We start from the raw sequence: 24,075 nt of genomic DNA on the forward strand, positions 1-24,075 counted from the left end.
CCATCGACCTAACTCTTGTTTGGACGCGGGGTAAATTTTTTTTTGTGTTGGTCATGACCTTATGAAATATTCTAACATAAATAAGGAGTAATTAAGTCACATGAAATAAGCATTTTAGATGAAAAGCTAGGGGTACATGTCAGAGAACCCATGAATTAGGGTTTCACATGAAATATATGCGAGGAAAGGTCGAGAACTCTCCTCCGCTTGCATGGACTATTTTTGACTTGGTGTTGTTCCTATGTCATATGATATATTATTACTATCAAAGAGAAAAGTCACCGCTTGGAAGAAAACATAGCATATTTATGAGCCGTATATTAGGGGGACACATGACATCACACAAAAAGAAAACCGTTAGAAACCCAAAATAGCCACTAGGTTGTGTTTATGGTGTTCCATGCAAAATTGCTTGGGCGTCTTGGGGTGGCGCCGACTTTCGACCATGGTGGCAACACTTTGACATCACATGTTTGTGGTCGGGGGAATATGCATACACCGATTGCCGTCACATACTCTTATATATTGAATGCCTTTCGATCGCGCCATAGACACTCCAATGTGTTCTTGTACTTGGTGTATGCATATCCCCCTTTGGTTCTTCATTTGGGATTAATTCTTGGCACCTTGGGTGTTGTCAGGTTCTCGACGAACCATGTAGAGTCTAGCGCTTCAGCTCAAGGTTTTCCAACGCGTCGTCTCGGTTTGTGTCCGACTCCGCATCGCCTTTTGGCGGGCAACATGCTCATGCACGTGGCTCGGTCTTTGGGCTCCGTAGGTCATCCACCATCATCAGGCCACAAACCGCTTTTTCGAGATAAAACTTTTTACCCTCATTGCCACAGTGTAGTGTGTATAACATATTTCAAAAGTATTTATAGATAAAATTATTTTTATCTACAAGACTTAATGTATACTGTATGAAAATATAAATGATGATAAATCTAATGGTATTTCATTTGGTATTCCAAATGTTGATATTTAATTCTACACATACTTGGTCAAATTTTACATTGATTTGTCTAAAAATTTATATGCACTACATTTTACTAGTAAGGAGGGAGTTCGTAACAGGTGTGGATGCACGCGTGGCCATATTGCAAATCCTGTACTCCAGCACCTCCCATTTTAAAACAAAATCCAGCGCGAAACGAAAATGGAGTCGAGCACGCCGCTGAAATTTTGGAGATGCTGAAATTAGCGGAGAAAATTTAGCCTCTTGATCGTGCCAATGCGACAACAGAAATCCAACGCCTCGAGCCTCCCGAAGACGCGACCCAACCTCGTTCCCCTTAATTTGTCCTTTCGATACCCCCGCCATCCACCCGCCGGCATTCACTCCGCCGCCACCCGCCGGCATTCACTCCGCCCGCAGCACACCATGGTCGAGGTCGCCGCCTCCTCCTCTCCCCAACGCATTCCCATCCAATCTCCCCCTCTCCCCCTCCCATCCTCTCTAGTCCCACAGCGAGGAATAGCTAAGTCGGTGGGGCGGCTCGGCGGCCACCTGCAGCAGACGTAGCCAGCCACCAGCCGCGGCCCTCGCGGATGCAGGCGTCCACGTTGTAGCGCCGGTCGCCCATCTTGGGCCCCGCATCACCGCCGGCGAGCGCGTCCGAGTGCCCCGGGTGTCTGCATCTCCCGCTGACCCTCCTCCTCCGCCCTTTTCTCCATCTCGAATGGATTGCAGTAGCTGCAGGGACAGCCTCCTCCGATGGCAGAAGGGGATGAGGGGAGGACATCCTCGAGCTCGCCCAGCCCCAGCTCGACGGAGGCACCCTCCATGACGCCGCCCCGCAAAAGGTCATTTTTTTCCCCTGCAAAATCGTTTGGATTTCACAATCAAAGCTGTGTGTTGGTTCATCGATTCACCATGTTTTTAAATAATAGTACGTCATCCACAGACATTGGTTCTCCGTCCTCTGTTTGGTTCATCAGATCATAATAGAATCTCTTTATGGGTCTGTTCTTTTTCCAGGTCTGTTTAATTGCACGCTTGTTCTATGTGTGATCTGCTAGCTATCTCTCATTTTTATTACAAGATGCAATCAAACATTCATGAATTTTGGTTGGTGAGATGCAATTTTCTTTTGGAAAGCACCTAATGTATTAAATATTGGTTTGGATTGTAGTTCATCATATAATGATCAAATATGGGTATCGATGTATTGATTCACCATTTTTATGTACTAGCGCTGGAGTCACTAAGATAGGAATTTGAACCTGATTTGCTATGTCCTGATTTTGGTACAGCGGCCATTAAGAATCTTGTTGTGCTTGATGTTAGTACGGTGTTACATTACATTACCTAGAGCATTTCACCGCTTCTGTTTTTTTTACTTGTAAATGAAAAACCTGTTCGTATATTGACCATTATCTGCGAAATGATTTTATTTCTCTATAATCTTATCAAATTTGGGAGTTAAACTCTTAGTCGTGCTTGTGGAAATAATTTGCAGATTGATCAGACATATTCTTGAGCACCTATGCGAGAGAGATTGAACAGGAGACGCTTTGCATCTTGCCGTGAAGTGGCGACCACAGTGGCGCTCTTGTTGGCGCTGAAGTCGGACAGTGACCAACGTCACCGCAACGCCATGTGCACTCCTTCTCGGTCCTCCCTGCCCTCGGACCAAGAGCTGAGAGGCATTTGGTGCGTCGCCGCCCTGATCTAGCTGATGAACCAAGGTTGCTAGCTGCTGCTACTACTGCATGTCTTCGTTTTGTTTGTTCTGTCATAGTGAGGTAGACCTCTCACTTATTTCTAGGTCTATTTCAAGTGTTTTTTTATGTCTGCGAATGATATGCTAGTTAGTTCTTTCTTCTCTTAGTTACATGATGCAATTCAAAACATCCACATATAGCTACTGTTGCTGAGATGTTTTGGAATCAGTCTCTGGTAGTACAAATTTTTCGGCGATTCATTTGATCAACAAAACCAAGCCGGATTTAGCTCTATATGTTGAACATTTAAGTGCATCTCCGTACATTTGTATGACCACGGCTGTGTCTCATGAAATAAAAAGCTATCTTCTCAAGCTAATAATAGAAGGTTTTTGTTTCTACTTACTAACATGGCATGGCAGGTTCTACTTATTATCTTTTCAAGTATCATTGTTTGCATTTCAATGTATTCACTTTGTTTATTTCTATCTCTATACATGCAATTCCTCATAATGGTTTCAACTTTCAAAAGTAAAACATATTTGCTCATGCTACTCGTTTTATACATGATTAACGGGTGGTTTGTTGTGGTAGACAGAGAGAGGAGATGCGCGCCTCACTGGAAGGTGACAACCATGTACAACACAACTCTTGCCAACGAACAGCGACACCTCCACGCTATGTTCCCTGTTGCCCTACTCGGCCCTCCCCGCCGCTTGGATAGAGAGGTTGATGGCCCGCACCTCCATCAGCAACTCCTATGTTTGTTCACTGTTCGTGCCACCTGGAGCAAGGAGTGGGCTGGAGTAGGGTATGGACGTGGATGATGATCCAGAAGGGGTGGAGGAGAATGAGCTAGACAATCTCGATGAGGAATTCGTCCATCCCCATCTCGAGCTCGAGGGAGATGTTGATGATTGCATGCAAAAGGTCCATTTTTTACTGTTCTGCCTTGTCCTCTAGCCTACTTGCTTTGTGTCCTACTCCAGCCATCCTTTGGGTATCTAGGTGATTGCTTTGTACATACTTGGTAGTCCTGATTAATCATTGTTCTCGTATCATGATAATGGATTCAGCTTTTGTACTAAAAGAATAAATCTCTAGAAGGTTACCGGATTTTTGGTGATTCATTTGAGCAACAAAAAGTCAAGCTATGGCTGATTTAGCTCTATTTTTTGGAAGCTGTCTTCCTAACTTGTTAACTCAAGTTCTTGTTTCTTTTTGCTGACATGGCAGGTGCTACTTATTAACGTGTCAACCATTGGTTGCATTTCAATGTACTCAGCTCAATCATGGTTTACGCTAGAATTTCTTATTTTGCCCTTACATTTCCCATCTATATATATGTAATTCCTGATAATGGTTTTAGCTTGCAAAAGTACACTTATTTTGTCATGCTCTTTATTTACCTGATTAACAGTCGTATTGTCCTCCAGTAGTTAGCCCTCTTGATGGTTTGACTAGGAGTATTTTCCTTACTTGGTATAGGCTTAAGAGTAAAGTGATAACAGCTGACTATTCTTATTCTTATGCTGCGAGTAAAATGAAATCCCTTTTGCCAATATCTAAGTGTTTTTTTTAAAGTTTGGATGTTATGTACCTTTTTAGAAGTTGATATCCATGCTTTACTCACAGGATTTATCAAACGGGGACATTCTATTGTGGAAGGGCCAGTATGAACACCGGTTGCTAGAATGCTGCCTCTACTACGAGCTACAAGGCCAGAGATAGTACCAGCGGGGCCTGCGACCTCCGGGAGCTTCTCTTCATGTTCTCCGTGAGTGCTATCTGTTGTTGTGATTAAGCTCTGAAGGCCCCAAGTTTGCGCTTGTCTGATGCGATGAAATCATGTGCGATATGCTCTCCTTGTATCTGAGATTCTCCTACTTTAATTTATCACGGCTGCTAGCTACTGATGCAAAGAGCAAAGCTTGATAATGTAGAGGTATAGTTTTGTAGTGACTCTTATCTATATTTCTACATTTCTTATGCTTGCTTTATCTATAAGGCACATAATATTTTCATTTTGTTCAATTAGCTGAACGGACCGTATCATTGTATCAAAACTGGTGATGTTTTTCTATTGGATTATGAAATTTGGTTCACCCATCTTAAGGTGGTAGTTAGTGCTATTTCTCTGTTACGATGTTGCATCCTCTTGGCTTGCGTCGCATCGAGAAACTAGCACTTGTTACAGACCAGGTTGGGGAAGGGTTGTGCCTTCCTTGAATTTTCTTATTTATGTTTGTTCCATCGAGCTATTGGTTTACATTTTCCCCGTGTTGTGAATATTTCAGAGTTTTGCACCTACATGCTTGCTCCTGGCTGAACATCGATGCCCAGTCTTGTCATCGATTGGAGTAGCAGGGCTCGTTGGAGCTATGGGATTCAGAGTAAGATCAATCTGCCACTTCTTACTCTGAATGATGTGCGTGTGTTTCCTTCAGTACATTGCACTTCCATATGACTACTGAGTGGGTAGCCTGTGTGAATGATTATAGCATGAAATATTTCTCCGACTTGTAGAGGAATGCCATCTTGATCATCTTGTGGGAGAGATATTGAGCTGGAGACGAGCCCTGCAGCTTGCCAGCAGTGGCGACCGCATCGGTGCTCTTGCCTGGCATCGACGCCGAATGGCGACCAGCACCGCCACCCTCCTGCCTGAGCCTCCCTGTTGCCCAGACCAAGGGCTGAGAGGCGTGCGACGGACCCGACGCTGCTATTGTCTTCCTTCGTCGATAGTAACTGGCTCTGCATGCTCATCTATGTAGATAGTAGGTATGTTTCTAAGTTATTTTCTCTCTAATTTTCAGTCCAAGATGCATTCATTATCTGTACTTACGTTCATATCTTTTTGAAACTAGAAGTAAGATATCATATCGGTGACAATCTATTTCACAATCTATTTGAAGTTTGATTCACTAGTGTTTTCTTACATTCCCATTAGATATATGTGCTGGTAACCATCTTTGGTGGTTCTGAAATGATTATGACTGTCAAAGCTACATGTCAGATATCCAAGCTAGGTTTGAAGTTTTTTTGTATCCTTAATGGATATCTTTCCCTTTAGCAACTATTAATTTTTATTTCCTAGAGTGCATGGTAGTTAGAATAACAATGTTCTTTTTCTATGATGACACTAAAAAATAAAAGAAGCATTGTTGTCGCACTGTTTCGGGTCACCTGATAATACTTTCAGTTGTCATTTTTTAGCGACCCCCTCATTATCTTTGACATGTTGATTTCTTTAGGCGATAAGATCGGAGCTTGGGTACATGTGTTTGAGGCTCTTCCTCGGTAGTTCGACTTGGCCAACGCGACGGGGTCGACTAGGAAAGAGTTCCAGGGCGGCACCCCTCGTCTTGCCTTCCTCTTTGAGCTTCCCTCTGACTAGCAGGACCTCACTTTCTCCCAGTGGCAAGTAGAACTCGTGGCATGTCCGGTGCTGCCAGATAAACTTTCTTTTCTTGTGACTATTACTATTGATTGATGTGCTGTTTTTCGCTGTGAGCTCAAGAATTTATTCCAGGGGGGACTGATGAGGATGAGCCTGCTTAGCATACCGTGGTGAAGTTCATTCCTCGAAATTGTACTTGGATATTATACTAGTACTTGCAACTTCTGAGCTATTGCTCTCCTATATGAATCTGAATATTATGTCATATTTGAATTGAGCACTGAAAAAAGTTTCATATTTTGCTAGCTAAACCAAAGCTTTTCTCTACTTATCTACTTTAACACTTTGACTAGCTAGTGCCTTTTCATGGATACGTGAACCTAGATTGATGGTTTGTTTGTCTGGACATAGAAGAGATTGTTTGCGTTAGGAAACCCTCTTATTGATTACAGTAAGGGAAACATGATCTATTTAGTGTAGCGACTATAGGGAAAAAATTACCTGAACATGTCCATTCATTTTTAAGTTGCACAACATCAAATATAGCAATCTATTGAGTCTGAGATGGTCTGTTGTCCTTTGTTTGGAATCTCGGACCTTGTTGTATACCAGCCACTTCAGCATTTTTGCTCTCCTGGAAAAAAATCATCTCTTTGGATCTAGAAGAACTTAAGCAATTGTAGTTCAATCAGCATGATAGAGTGATACCACCTCTGTTCCAAAATATAAGGCTTATATTTCGGAATGGAGGTAATACTTGTTATTTCGGAAATGTACTGATTTTTAGCATTTAATTTATATTCTTGAAAATTCTGCATGCCAAGCATAGAGAATGTCATGCATGATTGTACTTTTCATGTACTGAACTGTAGCAATTAATTTTTATCGTGATGATTTGTACCTAATGTTTTTTTCTGCAGCGCACCCTTGGTTGCTCTGTGGGACACATGTTTCTGCCCTTTCTGATGTCGGCGGAGAGGCCACTGCCAACATCTTGTTGCTCGGTTGTGGATGAGCTCGAGCGCAAATTAAATGGCATCAAAGTAATCTACTCTCTTAAGCCCTGGCGCTTTGTTATTGTTACTATAGATGTGCATTATCTTCTTGCCAAATGCAAATAAATAGGTTAGACAAGAATAAGAATTCAGCTGCCAGAATTTTTGTGTCTTTAAGCAAGTGTTGGTTCACTCAAACACAACGAAAATACACATTCTTGATTAATTATTCATTGGTTTGACTGAAACCATTTTTTGCTTATCATTTTCTTGTAGATTGGTGGAGTGAGTGAAGCAGCAGATAGCCAAAAGAAGATGAGGTGCAGTATAGGTAGTACAGGACCAAGTTTTATACTGAAATTCTATTGTTGGCAAAAAGTTGATCTGATGGTATACTCGGTATTGTTGAATGCTTTAGTGCTGATATTTACTGGTTAGCGTGTGCATGGACTAAAGAAAGTGTCTTGCCATTCATTTGATTTGATTCAAACAACAATATGCATTCTCCCCAAGTTCCGTTGGAAGAACATGTTCGAGCCATCATCTGATGCCAGTAGTGTGTCCATGTTTTTCTTGAGGGACAAGTGAATGAGCTGTGTAAGCATGTGCATGTCTATGTACACAGAGTCAGCATGGAGATTAATTGTATTGACTGAAAGCGAAGCATGTGCTTGTGATTTATAATTGTTAAATCAAATTGTGAAATAGGTTCATCTTTATATTCCTGTTGATGCAAGAGTTTGTGCTTAATATGTTAGACTGATAGGATTTTTAGCATCGTCCATAAATAAATTTTGTTGGTCCAGCATGACTATATATGTCTAGTGAGATTTCTATTCAAGAATTATCAATGGTATGTCCGTCTGGGTGATGCTTCTCTGGTAAGTATATATATATATGCATATATTAGCGAAGCTTGTGCATGTTTCTTATTCATTTTACAATGGTGGTTTCAAATATCTGAATACATTCGTCTTTACATTCTTGTTGATGAAAGATGTACTAAGTCTGGTAGACTGATATGCCATTCATATGTGCAATTGTTGGCTTTTGAGGATTTTTCACATATGCTCATTAGTTTTCTTCTTCAGCCAGAGTGTTTTTCAAACTCGATACTCATGGAGGTGTAGCTTCTTACTGATTCACCAACTATGAAATGCAAGGTTCGGCCTTTGTTTAATTGAATAGTTTGGAGGTTGAATCTACAGTCGTGGAATGCAAGATTGAGCATCCGTTCTCGTGTTGATTGATCTCTTTCCGCCGTCAGCCTGATGGTGGTGGGCGCACAGCAACACAACCATGGTGGCGGTGGTGTTCTTCTGCTACAACCGAACAGTACATGCTCCTTCCATCTTGCAACCCCCTCCGTGGTGCTCTGAATCATGGCCCTCATGGCCTGGTGGTGTGTGTGAGTTCGTGTGCGTCTTGTGTTGATGTTGATGAGGACAACATGTTTGAATACCCCTTGAACATGAGGTTGTACTTGTATATATTCCTTTAAAATTGTAGTGTTTCTAGGTCTCCAAGAACATTGTTCTAGTCCAAAAATTCATGTCTTGTTTGTTTTTCAATAGCAGACCTTCGTGAAATACTTATATTCGTGTCTCCAAAAATTCAAATGTGTTACTCCATAACCGCAACCACCTTACTTGATGTAAGCATAACTGCGTTTCAGGTCTGGGTCTTGAGTTGGTCCGCAAAAGCACTCCATAGGCCATCATTATGTTCGTGTCGAGGAATATGTAGCAGTTTCCACTCAGAAGACTCCATGTGCACAACAAGATGCTTTACTTCTGCTAGGAACGCCAAGGGGAACAATGGTTCTAAACCTAGTACAAACACTACCGTGAAGGTGACTGGCTGTGTTCTTTGGCTCGAACTCTGTACATTTATTTAGGAGTTCAAATTATAATTCCATATACTAAACATTTGAGTCTGATCTTTCTATTTGTGATTTTCAGGTAAAGAAGAAAAGAGCTAAGACCTGAAGTAACTAGTTTGTTCTTGTGCTCGTCCTTGCTAGCTCACTACATCGACCAGGCCTGTTGCTGCTCTGACCTGTAGGAGAACTAATGCTCCAACTACGTCCCCGTGTCCAAAAGTAAGCACCTTTATTTCTATCTCCCTGCCCCTTGAATTGCTTGGCTCGGTTTTGCGTTTGAATTCATGCTTTGATTCCATTTTGCTCAGGTCACATTGTTGTTCCAGTGGTGGTGTGGTGGCGTTGGTGCCCTCCGATGGTGTTCTGGTGGTGGTGCCCTCTGTGTGTTCCGGTGGTGGTGCCCTATGGTGGTTGTCCACCAGAGCTGCTAGCGGCAACCACGTGAGCTCCTACTAGTGCTGCTGGCGTCCAGTACAACCTGCTGCCCTTGCCTTCTTCGACCTGGAGCTGACGTCCCCGTGCCCGAAAGTAAGCATTTTTCTTTCCATCTCCCTCCTCCTTGAACCGCTTGGCTCAGATCTGCGTTTGAATGCATGCTTCGATTCCATTTTTCTCAGGTCAAGTTGTTGTTTTGGTGGTGGTGTGGTGGCGCTGGCGCCCTCCGTTGGTGTTCTGGTGGCGGTGCCCTCCGTTGGTATTCTGGTGGTGGTGTCCTCTGGTGGTGTTGTTCACCGGAGCTGCTGCCGGCAACCACGGGAACTCCTGCTGCCGCTGGTGCTGCTGGCAGTCTAGTACGACCTGCTGCCCCTGCCTTCTTCGACCTGGACGTCTCCTACATCACAATGTCCCCCTCTGAAGGTCTCCCTTTCTCTCTTGATAACTCCCTGTTTTCCCTGGACTGTGCTGTTTATGTTTGCTAGAGTGGGAAAATGTGATTCCTGCATGGAAAGATTAGATTTTTAGTTTCTCTAACTAATTTCCTTAATCAAAATTTGAGTATGGGCACTTCCGCTAATTTGAGGGCAAAACATTGTTCAAATGTCGAGGATATCTTGTGCTGCCCTTATTTAACTATGCTTTGGACTAGATCCAGCATGACTGCAGATTGCAATGGCAATGCCATGAGCAACACTTATCTATAACGACGTAAGAGTAGAATGCACATGTGTGTTTGAGTTGCTAGAATGTGCCCTTATTGATCTATGCTTTGGATTAGATCCAGCATGACTGCAGATTGCAATGCCATGAGAAGCACTTAATCTATAATGACGTAAGAGTAGAATGCACATGTGTGTTTGAGTTGCTTGAACATGCTCTAATAATTTGCTCATCTGCCTTTGCATTATTAAGGAAAGTTTGTGCTAGTGATAATATAAATCATTGCTTGGGATTTGAGTCTATGCTACTTATGCATAGCTGGTACTACTGTACCTTGTGTGGTCTTGCTCTATATGTTGGTTTCTTATTTAATAGGTGTTGACACTAGTTTCTTATATGATTTTATAATAAAACATATACTATGTTACAAGGCACATTTTGGTTGCTGGTACCTGAGCCTCTTGGTTTTCATCACCTGGGACAAATATTTTTAAGCAGGTGGTGGTGATACATTAAGCCAGTGCTTGATGTAAATAGGAGATAGTAGGTACTAGTCATTTTGAAGTTATTTATGATTAGAAATCCATCAAAATAAATTGTTTTATGCATGTTTGTGGCCACAAGCAGAAGAGATTTTAACATGTTGTTGGTTCTACTTTCTTTCCAGCCTTGCTATTTTGTCTTATAGCATTGTTTTGTATGGTGTGCAGCCCTAGTGGTGGAAGTTCATCCAGGCGGCAACATTTCATAAAGAAGGTTCTTGTAAAGAAGTATTCATTGGAGCACTACACGGCCCGTCCTCGTGTGGCTCCGCAGACATGGTCTATTGCCAACTGGCTCGGGCGGTGCGGCTTGCCTCCGGTCCGTTATGCCTTGACCCGGCGGCGTATGCAGTACTGTTCCATTTGTTGTAATACTAAGTAGTCGAATTGTGTCTTCCAAATCAGTAGGTGTAGTTCTTTACCTGTGTATTTCTTTATTCTCTACTTGCACTTGTCATCTTTACTACATTCATATACTCCATGTATCCTTAAATACCTATGCGTTATGCATAGTACTAGTAGTTCATTGTTTGCGAAGTGATGTGGATGTCCAAAATAGAGTTAAGGTCAATTTCCAACACTTCAGCCGTCGATTGAGCTCCTTCCATGAGTAATTACCAACGTGCTTCATCTTTTTTAATACCAGGAATATTTCAAGTCATATTGGTTTTACAAGCTAGCTAGACCTGATGTCTTGTTCCTCTTATCGTGGTCAACCCCACACACACCGTGGTCAATCCTGCAAGTCACCGTTACACAAGCCTGATGAGCTTGCTAGCTTGAGTTGACTATGCGTGGGGGCTAGCGGTTGCAAAAAAGTCCTTTCTACCAGGCTAAGTGGAAAACTATTGAAAGAGAATATTTTACATGCTGGATTCCTGTCTATTTATCTGGGATTTCAACCTCATAGATAGGGTGCTCTGATTTGGTAACCTCCATTGTGTGAATCATGGTTCCCAAATTCTCGACCTACTTAACTATAGTCCATATTTCACGAGGTCAATGCATCATCTAGAGAAGCTTGACCGATCGTACGACGTGCGGACGAATCCACCATGCCAACCATTGTGATTGATGAAATAGCTAGGCAACATAATGGAGAAAGTGAAGATTTGCAAATTAATCCATATGAAGGGTTTTGGAGTCTGCCCAAAACATATGTATACATGTATCATTTTTGGACGCACTAATTTCAGCCGAACTGAAAAATGGTAGATAAGGAAAAGACCTTGGGGACACAAAAAAACATGGATATGAATCCAGTCCGTGAATTAAGGAATTACTTAATTAATAGGACAGGAATCCAGCCCCTGACCTGCACCAGGAATTACTCCCATCGTATGCTCAAATTCTGCGCTCGCTCGCATAATTAAGGAAGGGTGCCTAATTTACAGGGCGTTTGTTTGTTTTCTCTAGGCAACTCACATAAGTAATCCATGAAACCAACCATCAAGCTACGAACCAAGAGCAGAGGAGAGAAAAGCCGAAAATTCTTTCCCGCTCAGCTTTTCCCTCGATGAAAATTCAAACCAGCCCCCCTCCTCTATAAATACAAGTCCATTATCATACACCGCGTGCGGGGATCGTGTGTGTGACTTGTGACTTTGGACGCACTAATTTCAGCTGACAAATGGTAAGATAATGAGAAGACCTTGGAGACACAAAAAAAACATGGATATGAATCTAGTCCGTGAATGAAGGAATTACTTGACAGGAATCCAACCCCTGACCTGCACCAGCAATTACTCCCATCGTATGCTCAAATTCTGTGCTCGCTCGCATATTTAAGGAAGGGTGCCTAATTTATGGGGCGTTTGTTTGTCTTCCCTAGGCAACTCACATCAGTAATCTATGAAACCGACCATCAAGCTACGAACCAAGAGGAGAGGAGAGAAGGACCGACACCTCATTCCCGCTCAGCATTTTCCCTTGATGAAAATTCAAACCAGCCTCCCTCTATAAATACAAGTCCATTGTCAAACACCGCGTGCGGGGATCGTGTGTGTGACTTGTGACTTTGGACTTTGGCGTCGGCGACGAGAAGAGATGAGATGGCCATGGCCGGCGAGAAGAAGCTCCTCTACACGTACATCCTCGTCGTCGACATGATCTCCTACCAAGAGACAGGGGGTGGCCGCAGGAGGCAATGGATCGCCGGCCGGCCGGCCCTAAAGAGGATTCGACCTTTCGTATGGTCACTCTTGCTCATCCTTCCTGTCTCTTCCGACCTGCAACTTATGTAGAATGTTTTGCCTGGGAAATGAAATACTAATAACTTTATCAGATGCATATTTATAATCTATCAGATGTGTTGTGTTATTTGCCTTCTTTTATCATATTCATTATTTCACTCCTGTTGACATGATGTATGGTTCAGTAGATTGATTAGTTTCATAGATTGTCAATCTATTAGCTTGGGCGCCGGCTACAAACCTTTTGATTGTCAATCTATTAGCTTGGGCGCCGGCTACAAACCTGCTTGACGTTTTGCTTCCCCTGCGAATTGGTTCGATTTTTCATTGGATTATGCCTGCTGCTCACTGAATTGGATTTTCTGTACTCATCGCTCAAGCAAGGAGGAACAACTTTAGCAGCCCATATTCACCAGCTTTAGCAAAGAAAGTAGACAAAGAGCATCCATAACTAAAATAAAAAAGCATTGGGATGAAGTGCCCCCTTGCCTTAAGCCACGGACATGCCAAATCATATGGCCGGGAATCCCATTGATGAGAATGTCAAATGCCGTGAATAAAAACATAGAGATCAAGCCCCTTCATTTATCCCGGAAACCCTTATTTTGAAGACCTTAAAGCAAAAATTGCGACTCGATCCACTACAACAAATCCGATATATCGTGACGAGCTAAATTCAAAACGTCATGCAATAGCAATATACGTCACGGAAGACCCCTCTGTGACGTAGTTTGAGGGTCACAAGCATCGTCACGGAATCTCCGTAGCGGGACTTTTGTTTCTTAGTTTTCTTTTCCTTTTTTTGGATGTGTGCATCCGTAGTGCCATTAGGGTGGTACGTTGTTGCAGAGGCTGGGTGTAATTGGTATCTCTTGATATTAATATATTCCCTTTATCGAAAAAAAAATGAGTTAGAGCGAACCAGGGAGTCCAACCCTTTCAATAAAGCCATTGCTTCTCTAGTTGAAACACTGATGATGTGCTGGAGAGGGCACGCCATCCCTGCAATAGCTTCTACTTTGTGGTTTCGAATTACCAACCAGCTGCACCCGAACCATCAAAATGATAGCTAGGATGCAGCCCATCACCGGTTTAGACCATTCAATTCTTTATGAACTGCCTTCGCCTTAGATGCCTCCCTCCTTGTGTAAGCATGCACATAGGTACTCCAAGCAGCGAGCCAAATTTTGATTTCATCAATTGAAGCCTAAAAATCTTCCTTGCAAGCTTTCCTGAAGTGTAGACCAAAATAAATAATTGGGAGCTTAATGGTCTAGCATTCAAAATTCTACCAATTTATGTGAGAGCTCATAGCACCCCATATTCACCAGCTTTAGCAAAGAAAGTAGACAAAGAGCATCCATAACTAAAATAAAAAAGCATGGGGATGAAGTGCCCCCTTGCCTTAAGCCACGGACATGCCAATCATATGGCCGGGAATCCCATTGACGAGAATGTCGAATGCCGTGAATAAGTACTATTACAAACCTAATAGTCATCGGCAGAACAAGAAAATACACACTCGACAACAAAAGAAAATACACATGGCAGCATCCTGCCCACGACGCACACCAGTTGCTGTCCCCATCCCCAAGTCTCCACCATGCTCTGTGTCGAGGTCTTCATCGTCGCGTTCCTCGGCACTGCGCACTTCAATAACCCCAATTCCTGGCACATCTGGTGTCGCCTTCCGAATGCCGCTAGTCGCCCCAAAGTAGGAGAAGGTTCCCCTCCTCGTCCCCAAGAAGGAGGAGGCAACGCCTGCCATTGCCGCTGAAGAAGGTGAAGTCGTAGCCGGAGGATAAGTGGATAAAGGATCTCCGGCTGAAGGCAACACTACACGATCTAGACAATCCAGCCGACTAGTCAGTGCTTAACCATGCTCTCACTAAGTCGGTGGATGTTGTTCTGTTGGCGACTAAAGAGTTCAACAAATGGTGGTTGACGTTAGCGGCACGATCATCGACCTAGCCAACAACGACGATGGTAGCAGCGACAATAGTGGCCCGAATAGCCCTAGCAGCCTCTCGTCGTCCTTTTGGGACATCAATGAGAACGATGGAAACGGTGACAATGCGGACAATAACAGCCTAGACCGGAGCGTGTCCGCAAGCAGCTCTAGGTTTTATGCTAGTTTCAAAATTTCCGTTAAAATTTGTACAAATTCATAACTATTTGATATTTTTTGATGGTTTGTTTGAATTTTCTTTTAATTTTTTTGGGGTAGACTGTATTGGGGGCGCCGCTTTGGATATATGTCTACAATAGAGCGAGAGTGTGTCCTTCAATGCCCACCAAATGATCCAACATATAAGCACGAAGTGCACAAATACAACTTATAATAGAACTCGCAAAATATATGAACATCTAAGATTTTTTTATGCCAACTACATCAACTTTCTATACCACAAATGAGCATAATGTGCTCAAGAATCATGCGAACGAGGTCGAAGACAACATCCTTAACGTGGCATGATAATACCTTAAGCATGCCAAAAAGTATATCTTAGCTAATAAGCATTAATAATTAGTTATGTTCTTGCTTTCTAAGCATATGATATGAAATCACCCTACGGTGGAAATTTTCATGATTTTAAAATACTATATGGCTATCTTTTCTATATCAGAAATGTGTGCATGCATTTTATGTTTCCATGGGTGACACGTGGATCATAAAAAAATTAAGAGATCGTGGCAATGCACGAGCATTCAGGTGTTGCAATCGCATGCATCTCCGTTCTAGCAATAAAGGTAACATACCATGCATGAGCAATACTCTCTCCCATCCGCCGGGTATAGTAGTATTCCTATAAATTATCAATTTTACCGATATATTACGAAAAATCTCTTTGCCTCCTGAGCACTAGTGAGCCCGTTGTTATAAAAAAAAAAAATTAAATTTACAAGTTTTAAAAAATTGAAAAGAAACCTACCATAGCCAATGAAGTGAACTACAAGTATGCAAAATCACAACGCGGAATTGTTTGTATAGTGGGCTACACAAAAAGAAAATTTCTGATAAAATTTAAATATTTTGAAATATGCATACTCAAATCCATACGTTTGTCATTGTTTTGTAGCTCTGATTACAAAGTATTTAAAATTAATATTTTGCACGTTTGTGGATACATGATTGGGTACATCCAGAATTTTTTCAAATTTTTTTGAAATTTGTAAATATAATTTCTTAATTTCTTAAAATAATAAATCCTAGTGCCCTGGAGCCAAAAATTTCCACTCATATATATTACAAAAAAAATATAACTATAAACTTGAGATGTAATCTATAATATCTATAAAGTTGATCCCACTATCTTCATTTAATGTTTGCAAGCTGCTCATGCAAGGCATCCACGTCACCTGACTATCCTTGGCCCTCAGATTGAGTTTCCAATCAATTCTGTCCATTGATGTGTTCCGTTGTGTTATGTTCAGCTTGAAATAAAGTGATATCCGTTTTATCTGGTGCATGTACTATTTAATCCCTAACTCCACGGCTCCACCACCAATCCCTCTATTCGCATCGGCCGGCTGAGCTTGTCTGATTGCCTTCCTGAATTTAATGTTGTGATTGACATGTTTTTGTCTAACGGAATGCATCGTAGGTGGGTATATATATGTTGTGATTCCATGCAAATAAAATTAGGAGTTCTGATTACTGATTTTCTTATGTGGTGGTAATCTCTGGTCATATAGGTGCATTCTCACCCTTAATATGGTGACTTGGTTTATTATGCAACAAGCGATTCACCAATAATAAACCAAGTCACCATATGCCTCAAAATAACAGTTTGTGCATAACTTAACGTACCTTCTCGGTTTCAAATTTCCCTTCTTAGTGTGTTAGTGCAAGTGTTAATTTTCTATATATCATGTCATATTACATACTATTATCGCTATATTAAGCAAAAAAAACTTAACCACAAAATTCACACTCCGAAACATATTTGTTTTAGGGAGCATTCAGGCTCTCCTATCAATCTTTTTAGGAAACCATTCACGCTTAGCTATTACATGTACTAAGTGTATTGCTATTTTCTTATTTTAGGGTCGTACCTACAATTCGAATAAATACTATAATAATAAATATTTATGTAACATCATGTCACAAAGAATTTCCGCAACAACGCGCGGGGCACTTTCTCAAGTACAGAGTACTAAATTAGATAGTAACACATATCAGCACATTTCATATACATACATACACAAATGGCTTATTGCTTGGTCAAAAAAATTATCTTTTACTATTTAATTGTTTACCAATATTGGTCTGATTGGAAAGGCAAGTCACTTTCAATATTGGTCAAAACTTTATCTATGAAGGACTCTTAATTTTCCGCCGCAACGCGCGGGAAATTCACTAGTTTATATTATATAGGTGAAGTTGATGTTGATAATGCTGAACTAGTAAACCCGACGGAGGGAGTAAGTAATTACCCTTTGTTGTAATACACGCATGTCATGTTTAATTGATTGCACGTAGCTAGTACTTGCTCGACCTAGAACTAGATAAATTCTATGACATCACTAAGTTTTATGTGCAATTCATATGCAACTGAGAAAAATATGTGTAATTGCACACATATGTACTCATGTGCATGAATCGCGATACAAATTTAACTGTACTAGAGTCGACTTAGAACTAACTTAATTGTGATCGACTAGAACTAGCAAAAGGGATATGATTAGTCAGAATAGAAGAAAAGTGTCCCAATAAAACATACATCAAATGTGAAAGCCCTAACCTGCAATACTGCAACCTAATCTGAAAGAATGTAACAGTGGGAGCAGGGATATGACACTAGAACTTTATCTTCACACAATCTTGTGAGCCCCAGTGCTCGCTTTGTTCCCCGGCAAACTGGACCTGCTTCTTGCAAAGTGTGCAATAGCTGGCTTGGCACGACCAGCAGAAAATATATTTATCATCATCCTGAATGCATATGGCCACTGGTTAGATTCAATAGAGGCAAACTACTGATCTGTAATGTGGAACAGAATGTTCCAGTCTGAAAATGATGTGGTTCATTACCTTATAAATTTTTTGACGGCATTTTGGACATTTTATGGTACTGCCTACAGGTTGTTTTTCAGTACGTACGCGGTTTCTTGTTTCTAACTGTTCCAGCAGCTTGCCCCAGTCTGTTGTGTCTTTTTCTTTATGATGAAAGAGGTCACATCTCCCGCTGCAGTTTGTTAAAACATGCATGCATAAAGATAAGTAAGGCTAGATTATGAGCCTTTGTCTTTATTTATATAAAAGACCCTGCATAGTTCAGACTGCCAACCTGAAATGGGCATAGCCAGCGATGATAGCCTTGCCACAGCGGAAGCAGAATGCCTGACCACAGCTGCTACACACAACTTTGTTGCATCCGTCAGTTTTGCTGATGGTCATTTGACATTTCGGACATGATCTAGCATTGCTGTAAAGCAATTTTACACTAATCATGTCCTCCACCATCCCCCGTGTGGCCATCTTGCCTGATGCCTGCAAAGATAAAATTGAAGACGACAGATGTTCAGTAACCTGAAGTTATATTTGACAGATGACATGTAATGCCCCTAAGGAGGTGCCAAAAGCGTATGACACTCTACGAAGATCTATGAGAGATTTGCATATCAAATGCATATTGGATATTTGAAGGATTTGGAAAGAAAACAATAGATATTTTATGGAGGTACGCCGGCCCCGAGTACGAAAGTGAGTACCAATTGCGCAGTATAACAACAGATGCAAGTTTCAAACATACAACATTAAAGATTTTAGATGTATTTCTACCTGCTGCCGCTGGAGCTTTTCTTCCAGAGTTAGACACAACTTTCCTGGATGGCGCGGGTCCTTGCACACCGAACAGAAAACAAAACAACATTTTGGGCATTGCGCGTTGCTATCCTCATCTTCCAAGCAACTGATTGCACACCTTGGACACTGGACCACGTCTGACATCGAGTCCAATGCTTTCTCCAGAGTAAGCTTATCCCAACGCTCAAATTCTTCTTCGCCCAGAAGCCTCTTTAGCAAATACGGTGGAATAGAAACATTGCACTTAGTGTCAGGGCATACCAACTGAAAGAAAGTACCATCCTTCACATGCATCCTGCATAAGGTCTCCATGCACTTGACACAGAACAAGTGCTGGCACGGAAGCTTGATGAAGTTTGAACCTGATTTTTCAAAATTAAAGTTAGTCTACAAGGAGGATAAAATGCCCTGAGCCCAATTGAATTTCCTAATACGCTTAATTAGAAGCCAGTCGGTCCTTATACTATCTACTGTGAGCTATGAAAATTTCAACCGCAGATTGGTACCACCGTGGGACAGTTCAAGAAGAGCTCTCCCAAGGAAGACCCAAGAAAAGAAAATAGTAACTAGGCATGCTCATTATTTGGCACTACTGCAGAACAGAAAAGAAGTCAAAAAAGAAAAAAAGCTTACCTTTGCTTTGGTTAAGGCAAATCATGCACATGTGGAGATCCTCAAGAAAAACTTGATAACACTTTTTACTACTGTAACTGAGCATCGAAGGGACCACGGACTCCAATGAGAGACTTCTAGAGATTGCACGGTTATCTCCTTTGTGAGTAGGAATATCTGGACCTAATGTTATTTTGTTATCGAACCCGAGGTGTGGCAAAGAAGAAGTGTGTATCCATTCAACCCATCGGTACACAACTTCTTCCCCCGGCAGCTCTGCCCAAATGGTGTCAAGCATCTCACAGAGCTGAGAAACATTAGGCCCATCCATCCATTTAGAGGTGATTGCAAAATATGGAGGCTCTTTGCTAGGATAGGACCGCGGAAGCAAGCATGTCAATATTAGAGGGGGTAGGTGCTCAAAGTTGCAAGAATAGGAGAAGTCATTTGGTTCAGCCTCCTCATGTTGTTCTATACAATCATCATCAGGACATCCTCTGTCTTCTCCAATTCTATTGACAGGAGAAAACCTGGCGCACACTTCAGCGCCATTTTGCAATTCGTAGCGTATGTAAATCTGGAATTAAAGAAATTTAAAAAAATCATCAAAACAAAGCTTTTACACCCAAACAAAACACTGATGGACAGTATAAGTAACCTGAAAATGGCGGAGCCCTCCTTTGTTTTCTAGTACAGCAAGATCGTCCCCGTATATTGCTTCCAGTGCCATCAGCTGTAGTGAAGATCAAAAGAGGAAGCAAATTAGCCATAGTAGTATCGTAAAGCATCAATGGTACAACGAAGCGACGCAGTTCGCAAACCCTGAAGCAACGTAGTTCGCAATTCCAAAAGCAACGCGATCACAACCTCACAAAGTCAAATTTTCCTCTTTTTTTTTCTGCAGTACGCAGCGGCACGACCGTACGAATTGATGCATTGCAACTTTTCGCCATAGCTCAGATCAAGATCATAGAATAATGCAAAATTTCAATTTGATTTTCAGCAGACCGACCTCGTCGTCCTGTCGCTGCAGGTTGTCCCGTATCTCATCCGCCTCGTTCTCGGCGCAAAGACGGAGTCCCGCGGCAGCCGCGGCCATGGCGGCCTCCTCCAGCCTCGAGTCCGCCTCAGCCGCCGCGACCCACGGGGAGTCCAGGTGGAGCACGTCCTCCTCGGCGCCGCCATCATGCGACACCGGTCGCGCCTCTGCCTCTGCGGCGCGCGATGAGGACGAGGAGGGCGCCTGGGATGACGGTTCTGGGGAGGGGTTGCGGTGGGGTTCGACCGCTCGCGAGGTCGTGGCGGCGACGGAAGCTGCTGCCATGGCGGGAGCTCGGAGTTATCGTTGAGTCGGGATCAGTCCCTGTTTCGGCGGAGTGGTGTCGATTCTGCTCGTCCCCGGTTGCGTTTGTGTAGATGGTTTCCTAGGAGAGGACTTAGGATTTATGATATCCCTCTCCGACACGGGGGGGCCATACTGCAATCTCCATCAACGGGGAAGTGGGCCCCTCCTTTCGCAACAAGAGCGGTTTACGACAAGGAGACCCTCTCTCCTCGCTACTCTTCAATTTCATAGCAGAAGCTATCTCGGTGATGCTAACCAAGGCGTGTGTAGCCGGACACATTGCGGGTGTGGTCCCCCACTTGATCCCAGAGGGGATTTCACATTTACAGTATGCTGACGACACCCTAATTTTAGTCCAATACAACGAGCAACAGCAACTTGAAATTTCTGCTGATGTGCTTTGAGGAGATGCTAGCCTTAAGATTAACTATCATAAAAGCGAGGTGATGGTCATGGGACAAACCCCGGAAATCATGCAAAGGGTTGCTGATATGCTGAACTGCAAATTGGGTGAGTTCCCTTTCGTCTACCTCGGCTTGCCTATTGCCGACCGAAAGCTCACCATGGATCAATGGATGTTCCTTGTGCAGAAGCTGGGTATCAGAATTGAATCTTGGTTAAGAAGGTTTTTGTCCTCAGGGGGAGGCTGATCCTCTTTAACTGTTGCTTAGCCAGCCAGCCAATGTTTGCAATGGGGCTGTTCCTTCTCCAGGATGGGGTGCACGCGAAATTTGACTCCCACCGTGCCCGGTTCTTTTGGGAAGGAGCCGGGACGAAACACAAGTATCACTTGGTCAACTGGTCGGATGTGTGTAGACCAAAGGATTGTGGAGGCCTAGGCATTATTAACTCCAAGAAGATGAACACTGCCCTCATGCTGAAGTGGATCTGGAAGCTGTTCCAAGGAGACAACTCGATCTGGGCCCAAGTTATCTCCGCTAAATATGCCGAAGCAAGAGACATTTTTTCAGGCATGAGCCACGGGGCTGCGCCGTTCTGGAAATCCTTGCACAAAATCAAGCATTATTTTAAGTTAGGGGCCAGACACCAGATTGGCGACGGGGCGCGTACACAATTCTGGTTTGACGTTTGGGTTGGCCCTAGACCCCTCAGAGATTGCTTCCCGAACCTGTTTAGTATCTGTGACAACCCCATCATTTCGGTGCCGTCGGCTTGCAACGCGGAGTTGGGTATCCGTTTCCGCAGAACTTTTAACCAGCCTGCCTCGGAAGAATGGAGACTGCTGCAAACAATTATTGATAACACTAACCTTGGTCAGGGGCAGGATATAATTGTCTGGGGCCTTGACCCATCTGGAGAGTTCACGGTGAACTCCATGTACAACAAACTTTCTCAAGGTGCCTCGATTTCCCACTTCAAGGACCTTTGGGCCGCCAGATTGCCCCTCAAAATCAAGATCTTCTCTTGGCAACTTGCCCTTGGCAGGCTCCCGTCGAGCGAGCTCATCGCCTCGCGCCATGGTCCGGCCTCTGGGCGTTGTGCCTTGTGTAACCGGCCAGAAAACGTCAACCACATCTTCTTTGCCTGCTCCCCGGCGCGCTTTATGTGGAGTGTTCTTAGACAGCTGCTAGGGTGTAGCTGGTCTCCAACCTCCTTTGCTCACTTTTTCTCGATCCTTTCGAGTTTTGCTGGAAGACCCCGATGCTTACTTTGGATGTTGTTTATGGCTCAAAGCTGGGCGCTTTGGCATAATCTCAATAAACATACCATTGAGTCTAAGTTAATCCACCAACCAGCTGACATTATTTTCAAAACTATCATCTTCTTGTAGCTGTGGTCTCCATCGGGAAAACCCCAAGACAAGGCAAGCATCCTGGAGCTGATAAGTCGGCTAAGACGTACTCACACGGAGGTGGTGGCAAGTGATGGCTAGGCGCTTCTGGGCGGGCAGGCGAGGGCGTCCAGGCCACCCATGGGATCCCCAGTCATACCATCTTTGTCTCGCTTCTTTTATGTTTGGTTCTTCGGCTAAGCTGTATGCCGCAGCATGTAATAACTATATTTGTGTTTCGAACCTGAGAGCTTTATTAATTTAAAGTCGGGCAGATCGATGCCTTTTATCTAAAAAAAAATATCCCTCTCCGACTGAGTTAAATTTTAGGTTTTGTACTGAGTTAAATTTAAAAAAAACGACCATTTTTTATAAAAGATTGTAGAAATATTTGTGATATAAAATTAATATCACTATAGGCATCTTAGGATTTAGTTTATATACTAGTTTGTTTTATGTTATATATAGCTTCAATGCTTTGGGTGAGAGAGAGAGATGAAAAGATTTAGTAATATCATCTAGTAATATCATCTATTTGTTTTGCTTAACATCACCTTTAAAGTATTCACGAAAGGGGGGACAAACAGAGTCACTCTGATTGCCGAAATTATTATTCAACCAACTCAAACTGCCATCATGGTGTACACACATTTTAGAGGGAGTGGTTATCCTTCGCGTGACCATCCACAAACTTCATAGGAAGAAAATGAATGGTTTTATGTTTAAGATAGATTTCGAGAAAACTTATGATAAACTAAATTGGTCCTTCTTGCAGCAAGCGTTGCCTACGAATAGATTTGACCCAAAGTGGTGCGAGTGGATCCAACAATATATTAAGAAAGGGAGTTAATAAAGACAAAGGTCGTTATTTTCAATCAAAGAAAGGTCTTAGACGGGGTGATCATCTATCACCTATACTTTTTAACATAGTCGCGGATATGCTAGCAATTTTAATTTAGAGGGTGACCCAGGACAGTCATGTAGGGGGGCTTATTCCACATCTAGTTGATGGCGGGGTGTCTATCCTACAATATGTCTGAAGATAGCCCAACGAGCTTGGAGGATGCCAAACGCACACTCGACATCTTTTCGGGTTGCCTCCTGCTCTTTGGCAAACCTTGCCTCCTGCTCTGAGTTGGGTTTTCGAATTGTCTTCACGAGTGTAGCCCAAGGTGGATAGATACCATCAGCAAGGTAGTACCCCTTGGTGTAGTGGTGGCCATTGATCTCAAAATCCACATCAGGGGACTGACCGTACGCTAGCCTATCAAACACCGGAGGGCATTATTTGGAGGATTGGGGATGGTACCAAGATACACATATGGGATGATCCGTGGCTTCCGAGCGGTGTGACACGCAGGACATCCACACATAAGGGCGACTGTACTTTGGAATTTGTGTATGAGTTGATAGATGCAAATGCATTTGAGTGGAGAACAAATCTCATTAACTTATACTTCAAACCATAGGATGTTCCGATTATCTTGAGCATTCCAATTCGGGAACATACAGAAGATTTTCTAGCCTGGCATTTTGACACACGGGGCATTTTTTCAGTCAAATCAGCTTACAAGATCCATGTGGAGATGGAGGCTTTGGTGAAGCAAACATGAGAAGGTTCGGAGTCTACCCCACTAAATCAAGAGATTTTAAAGCAAATTTGGAAAGTACAATGCCCTCCCAAGGTCCATCATTTTCTCTGGAGACTAGCTCACAACAAGTCAATCCGTTTCTCTGTGGAAGCCAT

At 42.8% G+C, this 24,075-nt stretch overlaps 1 protein-coding gene and 1 long non-coding RNA gene across 15 annotated transcripts; one reads left to right on the forward strand and one right to left on the reverse strand.

Annotated features, from left to right (window-relative positions):
* The first annotated feature begins 1,300 nt into the window (after nucleotides 1-1,300).
* LOC127336601 (uncharacterized) lies at nucleotides 1,301-9,787 on the forward strand. Of its 14 annotated transcripts, none has more exons than XR_011752695.1 (15): nucleotides 1,301-1,803; nucleotides 2,460-2,745; nucleotides 3,259-3,594; nucleotides 4,300-4,441; nucleotides 4,962-5,057; nucleotides 5,191-5,445; nucleotides 5,919-6,234; nucleotides 6,985-7,107; nucleotides 7,336-7,390; nucleotides 8,151-8,222; nucleotides 8,327-8,535; nucleotides 8,735-8,911; nucleotides 9,021-9,160; nucleotides 9,250-9,469; nucleotides 9,559-9,787. It is a non-coding gene; the product is annotated as an uncharacterized lncRNA (long non-coding RNA). The 14 variants fall into 14 exon arrangements; XR_011752700.1 differs by lacking the exon at nucleotides 8,151-8,222 and having other exon boundaries at nucleotides 5,919-6,084; nucleotides 6,197-6,256; nucleotides 8,223-8,535; XR_011752698.1 differs by lacking the exon at nucleotides 8,151-8,222 and having other exon boundaries at nucleotides 5,919-6,084; nucleotides 6,197-6,234; nucleotides 8,223-8,535.
* Nucleotides 9,788-17,409: 7,622 nt separating this feature from the next.
* Nucleotides 17,410-20,750, reverse strand: LOC127336593 (uncharacterized). Its single transcript, XM_051363425.1, has 7 exons — nucleotides 20,204-20,750; nucleotides 19,850-19,924; nucleotides 19,213-19,768; nucleotides 18,556-18,941; nucleotides 18,062-18,264; nucleotides 17,806-17,959; nucleotides 17,410-17,706 (listed from the first exon to the last, which is right to left on the reverse strand). The coding sequence occupies exons 1-7, from the start codon at nucleotides 20,513-20,515 to the stop codon at nucleotides 17,575-17,577; spliced, it is 1,818 nt and encodes a 605-aa protein (XP_051219385.1). The 5' UTR covers nucleotides 20,516-20,750; the 3' UTR covers nucleotides 17,410-17,574.
* Between the last annotated feature and the right edge of the window lie 3,325 nt (nucleotides 20,751-24,075).

Source organism: Lolium perenne, chromosome 2 (genome assembly GCF_019359855.2).
Source record: "Lolium perenne isolate Kyuss_39 chromosome 2, Kyuss_2.0, whole genome shotgun sequence".
NCBI lineage: Eukaryota > Viridiplantae > Streptophyta > Magnoliopsida > Poales > Poaceae > Lolium > Lolium perenne.

Excerpts from the sequence above, each read along its gene's own strand:
- LOC127336593 (XM_051363425.1), bottom strand. The coding sequence starts at position 20,515 with ATGGCAGCAGCTTCCGTCGCCGCCACGACCTCGCGAGCGGTCGAACCC. Across the intron at positions 18,942-19,212 it reads TTGCCTTAACCAAAGCAAAG|GTTCAAACTTCATCAAGCTT; the intron begins GTAAGCTTTTTT and ends TTGAAAAATCAG. Across the intron at positions 17,707-17,805 it reads GCCGTCAAAAAATTTATAAG|GATGATGATAAATATATTTT; the intron begins GTAATGAACCAC and ends ATATGCATTCAG.